Below are 21,762 nucleotides of genomic sequence, written 5' to 3' on the forward strand. Positions count from 1 at the left end.
AAAATATTCCCTTTTGTCGCCACTAGTTTTTCTGCCCCTCATGCCTCAATTAGATCTCTCTAATGCCATCGTGGCAAACCTGGCAGGTGTGTGCACCTGATGTGGGCAAGTAACCGAGAGCCCCCCACCTTTTCTCTCCTTCCTCCCAAACGAACAGGGCCGACTTCAAGGGCAAGGGGGCTTCAGCGGCAGTCCTGGAGGTCCTCCACTTCCTCTACTGCGCGCACGAGGGAGAAGAGGCGCGGAGGGCAATGAGGTGAGCTTCCTTGCTTGGCCAAGCAGAGCGGCGGGAGGACGGTCGAGCGGCGCTCTGCTGCAGCCTCTGGTGTCTCAGCCCTTGCAGCCACACCTGGCCCGGGCAGGCCGGGGAGGACGAGAAGCACTTTCGGGACCACATGGCTGCCTGGGTTCGGGAGCTCCAGGTACCTTGGCTCGCCCAGGCAGGGACCCTGGCTTTTTCATTCTTTTCTTTTCTTTTTTGACCCTGCAGAAACACTGCATCAAGTGCAGTGCCCTACTGAGGAAGTGTGCATTGTTATTGCCAAACTGACCTACATTCAGGCATCAAGGGGTGTGCGAACGCTCGCAGTTTCGGAACATAGTCGAACATTTCTCGCCCCCGAGCTTGTATTCGATTTGAGAATTTGACAGGGCTGGCTAATTCCAGCTTTGACAGAATATTCGGCCGTGGGGTGGTGTAGGGAGCAGCATTTATTTATTGCTGGTGTATGGCCCCTCCAGAACAAGAGTGCCGATAACAAGTGACTACCCAGGCACTGTCGTGCTCGATCTGTCCTGTGTCATGTGGTTCACGTTTTATTAATTTCGGTGGTTTTTTTCCCGCTTAAGTTTAGTGTCAGCATTTCATATAGGTAAGCAACGGGTGGCTGAGGAACATGTGGGGAAGCGTATGCGAATGTTATTTTTTTCAAAACAGATTGTTTGCCACGTTTTAGGTTTGTTTTTGGTGTTATTTCAGTTCAGGAGCTTTGGTGGGCTTCAGGTAGGCTTATTTGTTTGGTAATAGTGCAAGCCAGTAATTTGGCCCAAGCGGAAGTGGGTAGGCACAGAAAAGGTGACGCAGTTCACAAAAATTGAATAGGACAGGTTGCACGGTGACAAGAATAGCTGAATTAATGTCCCCAAAATTTAGTAGAACTGTTTTCCGAGTTCAGCAACAAAGTTGCAGTACTGAAATAAATGTGCATGTTTGAGGGAGAAACTGTACTTATAGCTATTTGATTTTGCAACGATACAGGCCAATGAATGTTCATTACTGTGGGGTAAACACCCTGAGCTAGCTGAGGTGACGGCTGGGTGTACTGTCTAGAAAGTGCGTACAGTAAAACCTGGTTACACCAGACAGGCCAAGGACCCGAGAAACATGTCTCTTGTAACCAAATAGGGAAAACACTGAGTCGGGCTAAGCTACTTTGTATACACATGAGCGTGAAAGCGTGCTTAAGCGTGTCCACGGCAAATCGCACAGGACGGCTGAAGAAGTCATTCTCGGTAGCTTCAGTGACTGCAGGTGGTATGTCTAGCTTCCTTCCCACCTTCTGGAGGCAGAGCTCTTTGCTTTGCAAGAGGTCCTGTTGCTCACAATGCTGCAAAAGTGCTCATAGAAGTTTGTCAGCCTCAACTGCCGACACTCTCTTCCCTGCAACGTCCTCATCATCATCATCCTCCTACTCCTCTGGTTCATCCTCTAGGGCACCACTCGCTTGTGCCGGGATCACGTGTTCTGTGAGCTCCTCAGAGCACACTGCATGTGTGGACACAAAAGGTTCTGGGACCTCTCCAGTCTTTTGGGTGCAGGCCCAAGCTTCATTCTCAAGGCAGTTGTCCACGAGGTTTTACACATAAGGGCCCCCTTGCGTTGGTTCTTCTAAATAGAGCAGAGTTTACTCCAGGGAGGTCAAAAAGCTGCCCGTAGTAGCAGAGTGTCTCCTGTAACCGTGCATCTTGTGTGCGGTGTCGCCGACACGGTGAACGCGGGCAAAGCCGGCCAAGCCGTCTTCCTTCGGGCGTCTCGTGTGCTCCCGACGCCTTATTGCAATTTATGCCATACAGAAGGGCACACAGCACGTGATCCTGTATGCCCAACAAAGGCTAAAAGGTTACAGCAAGTGCGGGAGCGCATAGAGCACAAATTGCGTAAGCGTGCAAGACACTCCAAGGCAACAAATAATACGGCACCACCCGACCTTGCTAATAACATTGCTTTTCCGTCGCTAGAGAGCAAAATAAAGCCGACAGCACCGGTGCAGGGAAGAATACAACCCATCTGTGAGACCGAGGTAATGACTGAATCTTCTACTGAAATGTCTGACCAGTCGGCAGCATCTACGTCGACCACAGCTTCGAGGAAACAGGTTTCTCGGCCCAACAGGTTACCACGCCGGTCCAGGCAACCACACATGCCAGACAGCATCAACATACTGCGGCAAGAGATCGCCTCCCAGCGACGCCATCTACAATCTCTTCAGAAGCAACTTCAGAAGCAACTTGACCTAGCCCTTGCTGACGAGAAGATGGAGAACGAAGACCAAACGAGCCAGTCGTTACAGGAATGCTCACCCTCTCGAACACAGACGCCACACTGTGCCGCAGCCTCGGGATTTCCGTGCATTGACCTTCCCACGCTGGTGAGATCCATATTACGGGAACTTATACCGTATCTGAAGGCAAAAGAAGTTACTGCTATTGAAACAGAGCAAAGCTCGAAGTTACATAGCGGGGAGAACAACCATGTCCAACAGCAATAAACCGTTGCTACTGCAATGGAACTGTCGTGGAATCCGCGCGGCCGCACCCGAACTAAATGAGCGCATCAAGAGCATGGATACCAAACCATTGGCGGTTTTGCTCCAAGAAACACAGGGAACCGGCCCTAGTTTGTACGGCTACAGAGCGTACACGGCACCCAGTATTACACGTTCATCCCGGTCAGACCCATCACAAACTGTCGTCGAAGGCCGAACAATCATTTACGTTTTAAAGACAGTAGCCCACTGCCAGATACCAACTGCCGCTTTTGGTACAGATACCCAAGAGGTGGTGGCTGTTCGGTTCCGTGTTGGGCGCCGCAACTTCACGGTTGCCTCCACATACGTGCGCCCCCGCACTGCTCAACATGCTTCCACTAGGGTCAACTTCTCCTGGATGCGGCGCCTTCGCGCGTTTTACCCTCATGACGCAGCGGTATTCGCTGGAGATTTCAATGCAGAGCACAAGGCCTGGGGGTATCAAATTTCGCGCAGTCGAGGATTGCAACTTCTGGAAGAGGCTGACGAGGCAGAGCTACACCTTGTAAACGACCTTAGTCAGGCAACTCGACGAAGACAGAACCCTGCACAGCGTGATACCGTTCCAGACTTGACATGGGCAACAGCCAATGCTGTGGCCACCTGGTCTCGCGAGCCGACACCGTGGAGCAGCGACCATTACCCCATCTGGATCCAGCTCTCCGGTATAGACAAGAAGTGTCGGAAACACGTGCCCTACACGAACTGGCAGCGTTTCAGAGACCTACTTATCCAGCCGACGGAACACGACGGACCAGACAAACCCTGCCCAGAATTAATAGATCGCATTCTGGGGGCGGCGAAAGCCGCTACCAGCATTTCAGAGGTTGAAGGAGACTCCCCACCACCGGATCGTCACCTGGTTAACCTTTGGAAGCACAGGGATGAACTGGAGGAGATTTACATTGCCGGTGGCCGCACGTACTACGACTTGGTGAAAATACGGCAACAAACTGCGAAGATTCGCCGTCATGCAAAACTACTCGCTCGCCAGCGCTGGGAAGAGTATTGTGAAACGTTTTCACGCCATACAGGAGCAGGAAAGCTTTGGTCAACGTTCCGGTCTCTTTGTGGACGCGGTAAGCTCCAAGGAACGGTGCAGGCGGTGATGCTCCGCACCGGGATGGATCAGGAGCACTTCGAAAGGGAATCGGCTTCTATCTTTTTCCCGCAACCAGTAACCCTGCCTCCTCCGGATATATATGCCCCTCTCGAGGTGGACGAATCACAGCCTATCGAGTCTTTGTTCACTATTGCCGAACTTACGGCGGCTTTGGAGCAAATCAATGTTCGTAGTGCACCTGGAAAGGATGGCGTCACGTGGACAATGCTTCGGAACCTTCCCGCGCCTTTACGGGGAGAGCTTCTTGAGAAGATAAACGACATGTGGATCAGCGGACAGGTGCCGGCAACTCTAAAACATGCTGTAATAGCTCCCATTCCAAAACCAGGGAAAGACCCGTCAGATATGGCCAATCTTCGACCTATCTCACTTACGTCTACCCTCTGTAAGCTAATAGAACGGATGGCAGTGACTAGACTGAATCACCACCTCGAGGAGGAAGCTGAGTATTTCCACCCCTGTCAAACTGGGTTCCGGCAAAATCTGGGGACGCATGATTCCCTGTTTCTCCTGCGGCGTATTCTACGGAAAAGAAATCACAAGCGCCCGCACGTCATGGTTGCGTTGGATCTCCGCAAAGCTTATGACACAGTCACTCACGTAGCTGTTCTTGAAGCGCTGGCGGACGCCTACCCGGGCAAGAGACTGAACAATTTTGTTCGGAGTTTCCTGGCTAACCGGACTTTTGAAATCCGCTCTGGACGCCACGACACTCTACACTTTGACAACCGTTCAGGAGTTCCACAGGGGGCCATCCTATCTCCAACTCTGTTCAATTTGGTCATGACTAAGCTTGTGCGAGGGGTTGCAGCTATCCCCGGCGTTCACGTCACGGCATATGCCGATGATGTCACTATATGGACCGAAGCTGCGGATCATTCCTCAACAGAAAGCGCTGTGCACAGTCTGCAACAAGCTCTTGATACGTTCACCAGTCTCCTTCCCGCTACAGGAATGGAGGTTTCCTTGGCAAAAAGCAACTTTATTATAATTAGAGGTAGACCAGAAGAGCGAGCCCTAGTTGCTCTCACCATGGGAGGTCAGACACTTCAGCGGGCCCCAGAACGGTGGATCAGAGTGCTGGGCGTTCCAATCCACGAGTCCGGAGGAGCTTCAGAATGGCTTCGACAGTTGAAGGCGCAATGGACTCCTCTACTAAGCTTAATCCGAAGAATTTCTAATACCTTCGGTGGAGCGTCCCAAAACATCGCCCGCCGACTAGTTCAAACCATTCTGGTGAGCAAAGCCTGCTACGGGGCTCTGTGCTTCCGTCTCACGAAACGTGAGACGGAACAGCTCGAGACGCTTTACAGGGCAGCCCTTCGTGTCATCACGGGGCTCCCCCGACACACGAAGGTCACTGAACTGTACCGCTATGCTGGCCTTCCTACTCTCGAAGAAACGGTCCTTGCCCGGTCCCGAGGAGTCTCGGATCGCCACGAGCTCACACCACAAGGGCGCCGATTACTGACCGCTGATGGTCATATTGCACCGGCGGACACGCCGCTTATCAAGAAGCATATCCCGCCATGGGAGGACACGCTTGTTACAGCACAACAACCTGCACCCTCTAAAACTCAGCGTCGGAGGCACACATCGCAGCGCACCTCGCTGGTTGTAGCCGGTGCAACTTCTCGGAGCAGTTTAACACTCGAGATAGCTGTGGACGCGTCTTTGCGGGCCGAGTCCTGTATGGCGGCAGTAGCCGCTGTGTCCAACTCCGATGAACTCCAAAGCATTAGACTAATTTCGCTGGACGACGACCCCGATGTAACGGAACTTGAGCTTTTTGCCATAGAGGAAGGTATTCACCTTGCACGCCAGGTTGTCACCGACCATCCAGAACGGCGTTACGACCGGGTGGAAATATTGACTGACTGCACTGAGGCACTGAAATGCCTCATTGGTCCACCCAGGCAAAACAGCACCGCCCACGCTATCAAGCAGAAATGCGAGGAACTTAGGTCTGACTCTGGAGTACTGGTAACGGTACGCTGGATTCCTGCCCATCAAGGGCACCCAGGAAACGAGAAGGCTCACGAACTTGCGAGCGAGGCTTCTTTACACCGTTCCCAGTTCATGCTGCCTGTAAGACCATATACGCTGCTTACTGATCCAGATGTGGAGCGCCGCCGTCGCCGTAATCGGAGGAGGCAGGAATTGGCCACTACTATTCCCCCATGTGACGACCCCACACCCCCTGGTCTACCCTGAGGTGCTCAGGTGTTCCTCAACCGGGCGCGGTCGGGGTACGCATATACAGATGACGTGGTTTCTCGATGGCGGAATCACGCTCCCCAACCTGCATCCCATGATGGAAACCTCTCTAACAGTGGTTCCGCTGCAACGTTTCCTAGACCAGTCCGTTGCTTTGCCTGCAACACAGAAGTGACCCCCACAATCCGCCATCTCGTCTGGGAGTGTGGGGCATTCGATCGGCTTCGCGCCAAATATCGTCCCGCCTGGGTCCTCTCCTATGAGGACTGGATCAGGCCGCGTGATCGACACCAAGCTACGTTGGCTGCGTTGTGGCACTTCCTTTGCGAGGCAGCCATGGCCGGACATTATTAACCCCCTCCCTTAAGCCTGCGGCCTCGAGCCACCCAAATAAAAACATTTGTCTGTCTGTGTGCTCCCGAGTGTCTCTTGCTGCAACGAGGCTTGGCCGTGCCACACGCTCCCAGGAGGACCCCAATGCGTGCGCGTACGTCCGGGACTTCACGCCGGCCCTGCTGCTGCGGCCGAGGACGCAGCAGTGCGTGGACTTCCTCCTCTCCCTCTCCCTGCTGGTGCTGCAAGAGCGGCTGGCGGGCCAGTGCGACCTGGAGTTTGCGTGGCGGGGGCCCGGCAGCGAGGGGCCCCAGTCCGAGTTCCTCGAGTGCGCCCTGGACAGGATGGTTGGCCAGAACGACTTCCTCGAGGGCAGCCTGGACGAGGGAGACGCGGAGGAGGCGCGGGCAGTGAGGTCAGTTTTTCGAAGATGATAGTCTTTCTTGACCGACTTGAACCCGGAAATCTTGGTCCTCCTCACTCTCTCTGTCGCTCTGCCTGTCCCGCAATTCAGCCGCCTGCCCACAGTAGGACGGAATTCTCAGACGAGAGGTTTACATCGGCAAAATCTTTCCAAGCCACGAAACCTGGCAGAGAGCGCTTCATGCTTGCCAGCACTGCTGAGAAAAAACAAAACATTAGACCAGGGGTTCTCAAGCATGTTGGTCCCAGAGAACCCTGCTAAGTTCCGTTAAGTGCCAAGGAACCCCCCCCCTCCCCCCCTCCTGCCATTTTTCATTCCGTTCATGCTACATTAACGTGCAATAAATTCAAAAGCAAGCAAGGGTATCGTTTTTTTTTTCACTGTCGACTTTACGCGAGCATGTACGCTAGCGGCACCTATCTCCAAACAGGAGAAATGCGCATGGGGGTAATATAAGGCTGAGGTTCAAGTGCAATAGTTTAACCACGTGGCCCGTTTTCGGAGTCTGGCTGGCTACAAGCTGCTGGCGAGATTTATTGCGCAGCTCGCGCGTTTCTGTTATGCGCCGAGATGTGCTTACTGACACTCGGGCGTGAGTAATGGAGGTTCCTTACATCGATCGCACCTCAAGTTCACCATATAAGACTTTGCGAGTGCGGAACCAGGGAAAATTTATCAGCGGCTCGCGGAACCCTGAGGAGGGGCCGGCGGAACCCCTAGGTTCCGCGGAACCCACTTTGAGAAACCATGCATTAGACATACACCGGGTTTGTATAGGTCCTTGAAAACGCTTGAAATTGAAAAGTGAGTTTTCAAGGCCCTTGAAAGCCTGGAATTTTTCTCCTCCTTGAAAACGCTCGATTTCCTTGGGCAACAAAGAGGAGACCCGATTGCGTGACTGGGTTTTCGTGGCTTATATCAGTGTGGCCGTGCGTGCTCCCCGTCCGAAACATACTTTGTACGATTTAAAGCCAGCTTGCGGGTGCACTAGCGCTGCTTTATACAGCTTTTGCAGTTTAAAGTGAGCTTGGGAGCACGGGCGTGCTGCTTTACACATTGGCCCATATGGAACAAAATCCCTGCATCAGACGAGGCAGAAATTAGCAAACTTCCCCTTCCAGTTTTTGATACTGCTATCTTCATTGCCTCATTCTGTAATTCATTGTACATATCTTCCCGGGAATTGCTGTGCCCCACCATAGCTATGCCCCACTACGTTTTCAAAACGAACGGTGCTGACACTGCAGGGTGGAATAAAAATGAGCACAGATAAGCAAAAATCTGAATGTGAGAACACAGTGCATCTAGCTCCTAAGCTGTACTGGAGTATTTTATTTTCATGGGTGTGGGGTGGACAGAGCGAGTGGAGTTGTCAATGCCCCCCCTTCTCCTTTAATGAACACAGAAATTTGGAGATGAAAATGGTCGGGGGCATTAAGTTATGTTCCTCAAAAATGTTCATCAAAAGATGGCATGGCTTTTGTAAAGCTGCCTCAGTATTACTGGAGGAAGGGGGGGGGGGGGCAGTAAAATTGTCCGCTTCCAAAGGGTGGAGCTATTCCAAAGAGATTTTTCTTCAGCTCATTTTTTGAGATGTAAACGAGCAAATGTTTAGCGTGTGAAAACATTAGTGAAACATTAGTACACGCGCTCTCCTGCACCCTTGCACCCTTGAAAATGCCTGGGCAGGGCCTTGAAAGGCCTTGAATATCCTTGAACTCTTGTCCCTGGGTCCTGTACAAACCCTGCATACAGGCAAACCCCGTTAAGTCGAACTCGCAAAAAAAAAAAAACGCCTATCAGTTCGACATAGGAGATAATTCGATGTATAAGCAAGCTAAGGAATGGGATGTCATGAAAGCACATAGCATTTATGAGACGCTTAATTGATGAAACTGCCTTACTTTCGCATGAAATACACCTGCATCTTCTTCTGCTTGAACAACCTCGCTGCCCGAGATGGTACACACTTCTCCACCCTGTCTAAAAGGTCGCAGCAGCCTTCCACATTTGCGGAGAAGCGTTGGACTGGTGCGGGTTCACAAGTGTTGTGGGCAAAGGATCGTCGTTGCTTTCCTCGTTGCGCCCGCTTTCACTTGCGATCGGCGACGTGGTCTCCCAAACTCTCCCGTGGTTGTGACACCATCATCCACACACACAAACTCGCCGACAGTTGATCCGGCAACGGCGCCCGGAGACTCCGGCAGCCCGCTCCACACTCCGGCGACACAGGCGGGGGCTTTGTCGCAGTCATGATTTTCAGTCATCACTGGCACACACAAGCCGGCAGATTTGAAGCGGGCGGTTCCTTCACTAACATCTGCCCAGCACCTACTTCGGCCAAGTGCAGGATCCTCGTGCCTGACGGGGACGTCAGACTTCTCACCACGTTCAATTTACGATTGCCAGCTTCACAGCGAAAGGAAAATTTGGCAGCTTCGCGTTAACTAGAGCCACTAAATACGCTTTTGTTTAGTGACACGAGTGCTAGCCGCCACAGCTACGCTTCCGAAAAAGCCCACAGGGCGCAAGCAACGCAAACAGAACGAACGAAAAAAAAAAGCATGGCGGGTGGACCGGCCAGTGCCGGCGGGCTCATTTTTTGCAAGGGGGGAAGGGAGGCTGTCGATGGCTCGCCCTACATGCCGCAATGACGCAGTCATGATAGGGGGAGCGAGGTGAGGGAGGGTAAAAAGCCGCCCGTGAGCAGACGGGCTACACCACTTTGGGGGGTGTGCCGGTGGAATTTGTCGTCCGGCCCGAGGGATAGCCAACTTGGGGGCTCACTTCTGCGGCATTTCTCGTTCGATATATCGGTTGTCACTTTTACTTTTGTTCGATATAAGCGTAGTTTTTGCTACGTACTGTATTCTTATTGTAAATGTACTGTGTCCAGAAATAATTTGATGTAAACGAAAATTCGATGTGACCGGGTTCGATACACTCGGGTTTGACTGTACCGCATTTACTCGCATAATCCTCGCACTTTTTTCTCGGAAAAGTCAATGCAAAGTTAGGGGTGCGAGAATTATGCGGGGAAAAAAAAGAAATCCGGTGCACAGTGTTGCCAATTTGCCTTATGCCAATCCCGCTAAATGTAGCGCTCGTTTTTTGTATATGTAAGCTCTGCAGTGTTGCCAACAGCAGCTATTTCTTTTTATTTTATTATTTACAACGTAAACAGTCTCCCGTGGATAAGCGAACATGAAATTGCCGCCTTTGCTTTCTGGCGCGCGCCCTATCTCGTCGTCGTATGTGCGTGCCCTACTCCAGCAACGCATGCTGAAGTCGGTGACGCTGAAGTGCCTGCCTGTTGCACGGTTTCCGTGTTCGATCGCGTACTCTTTTGCTTTCAATTTGAAAGCGGCAGTGTAGCTGGCGTTCCTCCCCATGGCGAAGCGGCACCAAGCACAAAACAAAGAGATCAAAAAGTTCTCAAAATGGCAGCGAGCTATCCACCACTGACGCGAGTGACTCACTGACTGCTGCTGCTCAACGACGGGACCACGACGACGACACGACAGCGGGCTGCGCGAACACCGTCTAGTTGCACGCACGCAAAACATGCGCGAAACCGGCTCAAGGACAGTGTGAGTAGCGTGTTAGGGCGCCTGTTAGGGAGTAGCCGTGCAGGTTGTTAGGGCGCCTGGATGGCCTTGGATACACAGCGCTCTCCGCCAAACGGAGAGGCGGCGGGGGAGGGCGCACGTTGGAGAGCGCGTGCACCATGCGGGTTTCGCGAGCTGGCAACTTTCGCCGCTGCAAAGTTGGGGGTGCGAGGGTTATGTGAGGAACCAAAAAATCTAAGTTTTGGTGGCTCACATTAGGGGTGCGAGGATTACGCGGGTAAATACGGTATTTCAGGCACGACAGTAATGCATAAGTTGAACTAGGTAGTGTTGCTATGATTGCACTTATGCATTAATGCATAAGTGGAACTAGGCAGTGTTGCAATAGATATGCACTTGATTCCTGCAATAGCAAAAAACGTGCTGCAGACCATTTTTTGGTCCAAAAATACAGGAGCTTGTACCCAAGCCTACGCCTCGTGGCAGCATTCCTAGAAGTCCAGCAGTAACGAAATGTTCCAGTAGGTGGCACGAGAACACCGGGACACGGCAAAACGAAATAGACTGGAGCAGCCCTCTATCACTATTTGTAGTGGGAGGGGAACAACATGAGGTGGCTGCGGTAGAAGACAGACAAGAGACATTTACCGTATTTTTGCGCGTATAACCCACCCCTGCATATAATCCGCATCCCTACTTTCAGCCGCCGGAAAAAAAAAAGAAAAATCCTTGCATATTGCCCGCACATTTGATGCAGGAAGGGCTTCACCAATGCTACTGCTCAAGCAAAACATCACGTACTATGTAGGCAGAAATGTGTATATTTAGCGAGTAGAATACACTGACTGCAAGGCGAAAGTCACAATTCACTCATTGTCACTGCTGTCGCTATACTTAGGCCGCAGTCCTCACTGTTGTACACGAGGTCATTTTAACGACACAACGCGCATTGCCGTGAAGCGGCACTAAAGGATAAACCCCGGAGTTTATCCGCACCCGTACTTTGCCGCTGAAATTTTCGCATTTTTGGTGTGGGATATGCAGGCGCAAATATGGTACGTTGCAGGGGCGGCACAAGACTATCGTCGCTTGACGACTGTTGCGGCAAAGGGAGCAGATACGTGGCCAATTTTTTTCAAGTGTAGAATCGCAGTTACTGACCAAGTCAAAAATAAAATATTTGATGTTTTGGAACCCATACAGATTCCTTGTTCAGAATGATGCGGGCAAGGGGCTGTCGTCAATTTATAACACAAGATACGGCGCAGTGATCTCGAGTACATTGCAGGCAAGCTGCCTTCGGTCAAGCTGACTGTATCTGGTGTGGCTTGAATTACCAGTGACACAACAGAAAGTTCAGAAGCCAAATGTTCTTTCTTTTGCTACAATAGCAGCGTTGTCCCAACTGATGCATTGGTTATTCTGCCAGGCATGTTCAACTAATGCATTCTTGGTCATATAAACTGACCTGCATCATTGCGAACAAGGAGCGTGTACAGGTTCTAGAACGTCAAACATTTTGTTTTTTACTTGATCAGCGACTGCAGTTTTAAGCTTCCAAATGTGAACCCCAACCAGACGTTTCGCTAAACGTTGGACTACATTCTCTCGTCGCGGAACAGGGTGTTTGTGCAAGCGAGAAATTTGCACCTGCATGCGTTATGACACTTCACTGTTGCCACCTTGGTGAAATGCTGACAGGCACGTGACGCTTCGCGCACGCAAGGTTCCCTTCCCCTGTGGGTGCAAGGCTAGCATTTCCTGTGCACAGCCAGTGCCACCTACTGGCTCGCTTCTGACACTCCTTCAAATCTTTGGAGAGGCTTGCTGTTTGGCCTGAGCAGCCAAAACGCGTTGAACCAGGGGTCTTGAAAATGTTGTCTTGGCTCAATTCTCCGCGTTCTTTTTGTAAACAAGGGTGCTTTGGTATGTCTTAGGCCGCTTTAGGGGCACAGCGGGGCATGTCAGCTCATTTTGTTGTCGTTTTGTGTGTCGCATGGGGGAAGGGAATATCGCTCTGTGCACGTGTGCAGGTGTGTGAAAGTCTTTGGCAAGTCTTTGGACACCTGGTCTGGCACGCAACATCCTGGAGTTGTTCTTGGAGTAGAGGAACCTGCAATTTTGAGCCTTGGTAACTGCCACATTGGGCAGTTGTTGCGTGAGCAGTGCTCTCCGTGCGGGTAGCAGCACAGAACAGGGAGGATTTTAGAGAAGCAAAGGTCTAGCTTTGCCTGTAGTGCCAGAAAAAGCGTAGTGGCGGCGTCGTGAACTACCGAGAAAGCCCGCTTGATGGCACTGTAAACAAGGCTTTGTAAACATGGCGGATGCTTTTTGCACAGGCCGCTTGAGCTCCTTAATAACATGGCTGCCCTCGCACGGCGGCCGCCGGCTCACTGCTCCTGCTGGTTCCTGGCATTCCTGGCTGGCACGCTGGCCGCGTGTTTACTTGCGCCGCGCTAGTGAAGTGATGTTACGCCAGGTGACCAGATGGCCTCGACTGGCACAGACCACAGTGAGCAGCAAGTGAGAACAAATCGTTTATTGACATCGGCAAGTTTACAGAGGCCAGGACATCATTTCATTTCGATCGCTGCAATTGTACGTCGCTTTCGTGACAACATTTTTTTTTTGCCATAACAACTCATTTACTTGCGCTAAGATTTCGAAGGAAGGGCACACATTGCTTCCAATATTCTGCTGCCCGTATCTTTTTTTCTTTTTGGACGTCGCAACAAGTTGCGAAGGACACAGACGCTTGGAAATTCTCTCGGATTAAAGCGATAGTTATTGCGAACTCCATCGCTTACTGCGAACATATCTACATTTGAACGTAGCAATGTAACTAAAATCCGTGAGCGAGTGTTTGAGGCACGGTGTTTTTTTCTCTATCTCTTTTGGGGGGTGCGACAGGCCCCAAGCACGCGCTAAGCAGCATCACAAGTTTTAAGAAAAAGAAAAAAACACCTACGGCGTTAAAAATATTTATCTGACTTTTTTTACCAACACTGAAAATTTTAAAAGTACTCCGATATGCTCTGTTGCGGGAAAATTGCTAAGTAGTTAATTGCTAACTAGTTTAATTAGAGTAATGCTTTTTGCATGCCCCATTATTATACTTGATGCTGGCATAAACAGTAGCTTTATCGTTCAACAATAGGATGTACATAACGGTGGTAACAGCTGTTTATTATGCTCTAGGGTGGTTACGAATCATGTGCGGTAATTAATACTCATGAATGAGATATTTCACTTGCTGATGACATATAGAATGTAATTAAACATGTTCGGTCTAAATAATTTTATCTTCATATTTACACAGTAAAAATGCGACATGAAATTTAATTTCCATAAGCAAGAGAGGATAAATATGATTTCAGAACCCAACTGCACAATAACGTATTACGCACCCTGTGTTGACTCGCACTTGCACGTCGAAGAGCCACATTGTTGGTTCCATTACCCTGATTAACACCGTTTGCTGCAAGTTGAATTTCACCTTGTTAATTTTGTATTCTTTTTATTCTCATCGTCTTATTTTTTAGTATGCGTTGCAACGCTGACTATACTTCGGCCAAGAGCCCCCCCCCCTCCCTTTATGTAATGCCCTTTCAGGTGTAAATAAATGAACTGAAATGTTGAATTTTGCCAGTAGTAATTTGGATGGCCTGATACTGTATTGACAGTAAAATTTTAAAAGCACTTTTTATGCTTCAGCAATTGATAAATGTGAAAAAAACCATGCACATCAGTAAGCAAGACTTACAAATACGATTTGAATGCATGGACTGCACTGCACAGTTCGGTACACGACTTAAAGTTCTTAGTCTCCTTGCAGGTTCAACCAATAGTATCTACTATCTTCCATTCCTTACAATTTAGAACAAGACCTGCCTGCGTGCACTATTTTTGGGAGTGACATCATGGTGCATTGATTGAATAGTTTTCACCCACTTGTGCAACAATTTGCAGTCGGTGGCTACATGTAAAACTGCGCCCTGGAGGGAAGTGGGATTTTCACACGCTTACTAACTGAGTGTAGCAGTGCCCTCCCTTGTTATATTTGATACAAAAAGCCCTTGCGAGGTATTCGCAGGCAACCCATCCAACTCGCTAAAGCAATCTTCCCTTGAGGTACAAAGCCCCACACCTCCTCATTCTTCACTTTTGCCACAAGCTTATCCCTGTTTCTAGATGACCCGGGCTACTACATCTCGAGACCTCCAAGACAAACTCTGACCCCTCACATTTCTTTGTGTACAAAGGTTTAAAGGCCACCTGCAAGGTCCACACAGCGCTAATAACAAAGGAGACACCTACTCGATCACCAAAGCATAGAATCATAGTGTCTATCAGAAATGAGCTGCTCCAATAAAGCTTACTTCCTCTCAGCTTCTTGCACGAACTTGCTTTAGGCTAACAGGAGCTACAGCAATTTTTTTGTGTGAAGTGTTGTAAATGTACAGAGAAAGTGAAGTACTCTTGAGCAGCAGTGAAAGGGAATGGAAGAAAGTAAACTAGAACCTGCATTTGCTTCCTTACATTTGCCAATCTGTACACATCGTGATTTATTAATAAACGTTGAATTTCGGGGCTAGAGTGAGCTTAGTGGCTAGGTAGATAACAATATCACATCGCACATTTTGATGCGTGTCAATATTTGCAGTATACAGAATACTCGCCCGAAGTTAAATATTTTTAGACACCGAATATCGTGTTCTTGAATTGAACAACTATTCCATTCATACTCAGAAATATGCACATCACATGTATGAATGCATTGATATATGCTGACCTTCTTTTTAACATTTGGTGAAAATACCTGGCACTTTGTAGCATTTATCTACAGGCAACATAATACATTTGCTCGTGCTGAGAACTTGATCTGGTCGCCTTCCGGTGTGTGCTTCCTTGTTCTTTGGTTGTATCTGCAAAAAAAAAAAAATCAAGGAATGAACGAAAAATGTAAATTAAATTGGAAGAACGAATAGTTAAGAGAATCATGTCACACAAATTCAGAGAAACAAATATAAGTGGAAGTTAAATATACATAAACACACCAGTCGGGCGCATGGCTGTCATATCAGGCAAGCACGAAGAGTTGAAATGGCCTGCCAGTCCTTGGTGCAGTTGTTGCGTGCGCCGACAATGTTGAAGGTTCAGCCAGAATGTCTAAATGAACACCGACCTCTGAAAAAAAAAAATAACGCAGTATTTTTGAGTTCACGCATATTAACCATGACGCAAGCATCATCTGTCACAAGGCATGCTTATAAAACCTAACTCGCATTACCACGTCTCTATGAAGGCAAACTTTAGTTGTAGCAAAGCGCTGTTGACTATATGCTCACTAATGCGTCAAAGCAGAAAGGCAACAGTTAGGTAAAGCTCGGGGGAATTACTGTCTTTTGGTAGCCTCAAAAGTTCCATCCGAAATAATGCCACACCTGTTGAGGCAAATGCGCCCACAACTTTTCGGGTTCTAGATAGTCAGAAATGTTCGAGAGGGGCCAGGACAGTTGAGAGTAAAAAGACAATATTCCAGCGGAAGTCATGCACAAATGAGGTATTGACGACGACAACGGTTTTGTTTGCACCGTCTTTCTAGCGCAGTGCATAACACTCACCTTATGTTGGAAGAATCAAATATTCTGGCCTCGACAGCTGTCTTCCGATGCAGAATTTCCCACAGTTGTCACTCCACAAGCACTCAATTCCGTGTTTTGCCAGTCCTCTCAACAACTGATGGACGCAAAAGCACATAACAGCAATAACAGTCACGAAACCAGTGCTTTGCGCACATAGAAACGGTTGGCCATTGCAGCGGTTTCAATTTGAATTGTCGGCTTTGTGGTTGCGAATTCAGAAGTGAGGTGGTGCACCAGTCGGCTGTTCGTAAAAACTTGCGTACATTTTTGCTCAACGGATGTTTGATGCGGAACTTGTTAATAATTTTTTTAACAAAACATTGTAAGCGAACTTTGTTGGCTTTATGAGTCACGGAATGAATGTTTGGTATTCTATACCAAAAGTAACCTTTTGGTTGCGCTGTCTGGTGGACTTGATGGTCGAAAACTTCGCTGTAGGTTGGTCACGTGGGGCATCGATTTTTACGCCGCCTATAGGGAAGACAGGGAACGTCCGAGCTTGAGAGGCCTGGTAGCAGTGACTACGGTTTTGATTTCTTGCGACCAAAGTCTGCACACGTTTTGCTTTCTTTCTCTATTGACCTCATGGGCTTGCCAGAGGCAGCTTTTGCAGCTACCTTCGTGCAAACTTGTTCTGTGGGGGCTTTGCTGCGGGCCTGATGAAACTGCGAAGAGATGTTGTATAAAAGGTCCACCGTCCTACAAAATTTAACCTGGTGCGGTGATCCGAATTGTTCTGTCACCGAGTTCAGACGATGTAGTGTGCTTGGGAAGGAGCTCCTTGCCTCCCAGTTGGGGTCTTCTCTGCGGCGCACGGCATTGTTTAAGCCGCACCTCAAATCGTAGTTTTTCATTTGAAACAGTGCTGTAGGGAACATACTTTCGTAGCAATGAACGACATGTCTATCTGTAGCTTCAGTTTTCACGTGCGCACATGCACCAATCGTGGTGGCTCAGTGGCTGTGCTGTGCTGCAGAGCCCAAGGACGTTCTTGGCCATGGTGGCTGCTTTCTCACAGTGGAGATTTCAGCGCACACTACTAAAGATCCCCTGTCGGTCGTCACATTAATCGGGAGGCCTCTACTATACGGCGCTTCACATAACCGAGGTTGTTTGCATGTTGAAGAAGACAGTCATTGAAATCACAGAATGCGCGTATTCAGTCGTTCCATTGAAGGCGACCGGACCACAGGCGGTCAGTTCAGCATCGCGCGGGGACCTGTTTTTATCACACGTCACTTGTGAGAGTTTCCCAGGCAGGAATTTTAACTTGCACCTATCGGGAAGGCTCTTTAAAGCCTTTAGCCAGTGAGCAGGATTCATTTATTGAGAAGTTTAGTTCACAACTAAGAAGTTTTAGCCTACGTGAGTGGCTCTCAATTAAGGACACCCCAAGGGTTCTGCTAGGGCATTTCTGTGGTCTGTGAAGTCCTTCCCGAAACTTTCTGCACCCTTCCATTCTGTCCTCCTTTTTGCTAAGCCTTGCTGGCGATGCAGAACGGTCGCTTCTTTGCTTGTGAATGAATGAATGAAAAGTTCTTATTGTGGAATGGCTCTTTGGCCTAATAGGGGGGGAAGAAGGGTGTCGGAGAAAAGACGAAACAAAGAAAGAAGAGAAAGAAGTGCGTACACACATGCGTGTACATGGTATACATTTGCAATCACATGCGGCGATCGATGCCTGCTTCGTGAGCGAACGCCCAGAGGGAGAGCAGGGTGTCGCGGCTGTTGTTGTTGAGGGTGGTCCATTGATGCAGAGTGCTGATGTGCGGTGGCAGGTACTGGGCACGGAGGTCCTGGTAGCCAGGGCACTCCCACAGCATGTGGGTCACTGTTGGGCACACTTCCATGGTGCATGTGGAGCAGCTCACTATGGGGCCCTGTTTGTGGTTACCGTCGTCGCTGTCGTCGTCGGTAGCCCCGGGCCTGCATCGGTGGTGGGCCCGCCATTTGGCGAGCACGTCTGCTGTTAGTGCGGCCCCCGCACGTGTCTTGTGGATGAGGACCTGAGCCCCCCGTGGCAGTCCTCGGGGCAGTGGGTGGTGGTTGGTGGGGATGTGCTGCCAAAGGGCGCGCCTTCGCTCCCTCTTGGCTGCCAGAATTTCGGCTCTTGGGTCGGGGTCGTCTGGTGCGGGCATAGTCTGGGTCACCAGGGCGGAGCGGTCGTCCATTAGCTCGCTCGCCAACGCCTGTGCGGCTCCATCGCCAATGCCACCGGCGCGACCTGGTACTCAGTCCACCCTCACCTCCACTCCATATTGCTGGTACAGCACTGTGCTTGCCATTTTGATCCTGTGAGCAAGCGTGCCAGTCCTGAGGGTGCGGCCAAGGATTTTTATGGCCTCTCTACTGTCTGTGCAGATCACCACAATCTCCCCTGTCTGCCTCAGTCCTCGACGGGCCTCCCCACAAACCCCGTCCACTGCACACAGGATGGCGGACAGTGAAATCTGGTCTGGGCTGGGTCGGTGCTCATGCACGTAGATCTGTCTGCATGTGCCGATTGGGGAGATCGCAGCTAGCCTGTCTCTGTGTGTGATGGGGTCCCAGGTGGCTGCCGTAAACACAGAGTTCCGGGTTCTGTCAGTACAGGCAGCTGCTGCTCTACGCTCCGCTTCATGATCCTGCTGATGGCACTTTTTGGAGAGTGGTTTGGGAAGCTTGAGGAGCACATCGAGCCAAGGCTCCAGCAGGCGTGGCAGTTTGGGTGCATCGGGGGGTAGTTCTTTTGTGAACGTGAGGAGTCCTCTACCCGCAGTTGTGTTTTGCCGTCGTAGTTCATGGCCTTCATTGTGTGCCTCGATAAAGGCTTTGAGGGGAAGGAGGCCGGAGTACCTGTAGAGTTCTTCAGTCCTCGTGTGACGCGGCAGGCCAGTTATTGCGCGGAGACATTCGAGATGGAGGACCTCCAGTTGTGCGTAGTGGGTTTGGTTCAATGTGAAGCAAGCTGCTCCGTAGCATGCCTTAGAGGTTGAGGGTTGCCAGGCATAATGTCCTGATGGTGCGTGTGCCGGCACCGCCAAAGTGGTTGCCTATGCGGCGGATCAGGTGGAGGTGTCGGCGCCACGTTGGCTTAAGCTGACGGATCCATTCCTTTGGTCACCAACCTCACTGAGGGGAACCCCAAGGATCCTCACCCACCGCTCCGCTGGTCGGGTGATGGTCTTGCCGGCCAGTGTAAGGCTTATCTTCGCTCGCTCAGAGTCGCAGCCACCTACCAGGAGGAGGTTAGTCTTTTCCGGTGACGGCTGCATACCAGTGGAAGGGAGGTAGTTGTCGATGGTGTCCAAGGCTTGCTGCATGATTCCCTGTACATCTGCTGTGTTCAAGTTCGTACCCTTGGGGTCCACCCACAGCGTGATGTCATCTGCGTAGAATGTCAAGCCCAGGTGCGGAATTTTCCGTAGCTCTACAGCCAGTCCTCGCATCACGATGTTAAAGGAGCCATGAAGAGAAAACACAAGTTTGGTTCATTCAAAAGATTGCCTCGTTAGAACCATAACGACACCACTTATAACGCAAACTTCGCTCAAATAAGCTACATAATTAGGAAAAACGGGAATGGTCATGCGACCCACCAGCTCATTTCCCGCAACAGAACCTATGCCGTCACATGGGCTAAGCTCTGCGATTGGCGGAGGCTGGCAGAAGCAAACGCATGTTAGGCAGGGCTTACAGTTTGCATAGTGAGCTATATCCCCATGAAACATACTGCACATTCCTTTTATGACACTAAGAACGGTGGAGTAAACGGTTGAAGTTCCGAACGAATACGCAAGCGTGTGCACCAATGCGTACGAAACTATACCGCCGGCCGAGCTCGACATCTCGCCGTCGCGCAGACGAATTTTCGGGTTCGAGGCTCTTAGGGGCCAACGAACCGTCCCAGCACGCACAGCCGCGACCTTGCTTGGTATCTTAATCCCTTTACAGGAAGTTGGCGTCATATCTGTCATATCGCCAACCAGCAAAGGTAAAAATAGAAATGAGGGGAGTAAGGAACGGCAAGCAGCGACGAGACTGTGCCACTTATCGCATAAGTTTCGGAATGGTGGTCATGTCGGCTTGCTTTCGTTACGTGCTCGTTTTCAGTTTACAACCACTGAAAACTTCAGTTTGTTCGAGTACTTTAGAATGAAATTTCGTTGCTGCGTCCTGAAATGCCCCTGTAGTACGGGCAAACCGTCGAGGGAGTGCGGCATCCCCGCCGGTGAAGAGATCTCCTATCATGCGCTGCCCAACGACGAACCTCGGCGAAGCAAGTGGCTACGCTTTGTGAACTTTGCAAACGGAGGAGAAAGGGAGCTAAAGGAAGTACGAGTGTGCTCGCTTCATTTCCGACGAAGTGATTACGCCAGGGACCCTTATGTTAGCTCACTACTGGGACATGCTGGCGCTCGTCGCCGACTTCGTCAAATCGCTCTGACCTTGGGGGAAAAAAATACCGTACACACCGCGCATTGACGCTCGTATCTTTCTGATCGGAGCAGAGAGCTCGCGCGAACGGCTTTCCATACACGACACCAGCCAACTGGCATAAGCGATACCGCTACTGAATAAAAATACGGCACATACGTACCAGTCTGTATTCGTCCGTCGCGACGGGGGTGGCGAGGCAGCGGTGCCGACGGCTGGCCGTTCACCCGTTGAGGGTGTCGCGGAATGGTCACTTTCCGGCCCATCCATATATCCGACGACTCCTGCCGCTCGTGCACTTAAAAGCATTGAGCGTTCAAGCGGTGTCAGGTCGTTGAATGGAAGCCCGAGCTCCTCGGCGAGAGCTTCGTTGTCCGGTGGAGGCGATTCCATGACTAGAGCTGTGTGTGCACTAGGTGTTACTAGTATTTTTAAAATGGCCGCCGTCTCGGTTTCCGGTTCCTGTTTGATCCCCGCGTGTGGGTGCTATATGGAGTCGACATACTGAGTATCTGTTTCATGGACCGGCCCGTGTGACGCCAAATGCTCACGTGACCAAATGTGCAATTTTAGCGGGAGATTTAAAATTTTGGCTTAAATTGCCTTATTTCTCAGTGAATAAAGCATCATTCGATTCCGGGAAAGCGCTTGGGGTACTATGAAACACCTAATCTTTCGAATAAAACAAACTTTTGTTTTCTCTTCATGGCTCCTTTAAAGAGGACTGGATACAAGATGGCACCCTGCGGCACTCCCCTGGCATTTGAGAACGTCCTTGTGTGGCCCGATCCAGATTTGACCTCAAACGTTCGGGCCACCAGGAATGATCGCACAAAGTTCATGATTCGTGTGCCAACTCCAGCCCCATCGAGAGCCTTCAGTATCGCTGTGTGCGCCACCGTGTCAAAGGCTTTCTGCAAGTCTACTGCCAGGAGGATGCCAGGAACCTTAAGGCGACCCCGACGCCCCCCTCCCACCAACTGGCGTAGTAGCAGAAGGCTGTCTTGAGTGCACAGCCCTGGTTGGAAGCCAGTCTGGGCTGGATCGAAAAAACCTGGGTTCTCCTCTTCGAGGTGGTATGTGAGCCGAGTCAGCACCATGCACTCGAGGAGCTTGCATAGCGTCGGAGATTCTTGATGCTGTTGGGTTTTTTCCCTGACTTTGGGATGGGGTAGATAATCGAATGTTTCCATTCTGCTGGGATGCTCCCAGTTCGCCAAATCTCGTT

The 21,762-nt window shown here is 50.4% G+C and overlaps 1 protein-coding gene across 3 annotated transcripts in view; it reads left to right on the plus strand.

Annotated features, from left to right (window-relative positions):
- The window catches only part of LOC144177566 (uncharacterized), a 102,761-nt gene that overhangs the window by 17,794 nt on the left and 63,205 nt on the right, over positions 1–21,762 (plus strand). For 2 of the 3 annotated variants that reach the window (XM_077705267.1, XM_077705268.1), the window contains exons 5-7: positions 158–256; positions 335–422; positions 6,615–6,895. In XM_077705267.1, coding sequence (XP_077561393.1) covers positions 158–256; positions 335–422; positions 6,615–6,895 — 468 coding nt within the window. The remainder of the gene's footprint in view (positions 1–157; positions 257–334; positions 423–6,614; positions 6,896–21,762) is intronic. The other variant, XM_077705269.1, reaches the window with a different exon arrangement.

The sequence above is a fragment of the Haemaphysalis longicornis genome, unplaced genomic scaffold (genome assembly GCF_048455015.1).
Source record: "Haemaphysalis longicornis isolate Haplotype H1 unplaced genomic scaffold, Haemaphysalis longicornis Haplotype H1 scaffold_1, whole genome shotgun sequence".
Lineage (NCBI taxonomy): Eukaryota > Metazoa > Arthropoda > Arachnida > Ixodida > Ixodidae > Haemaphysalis > Haemaphysalis longicornis.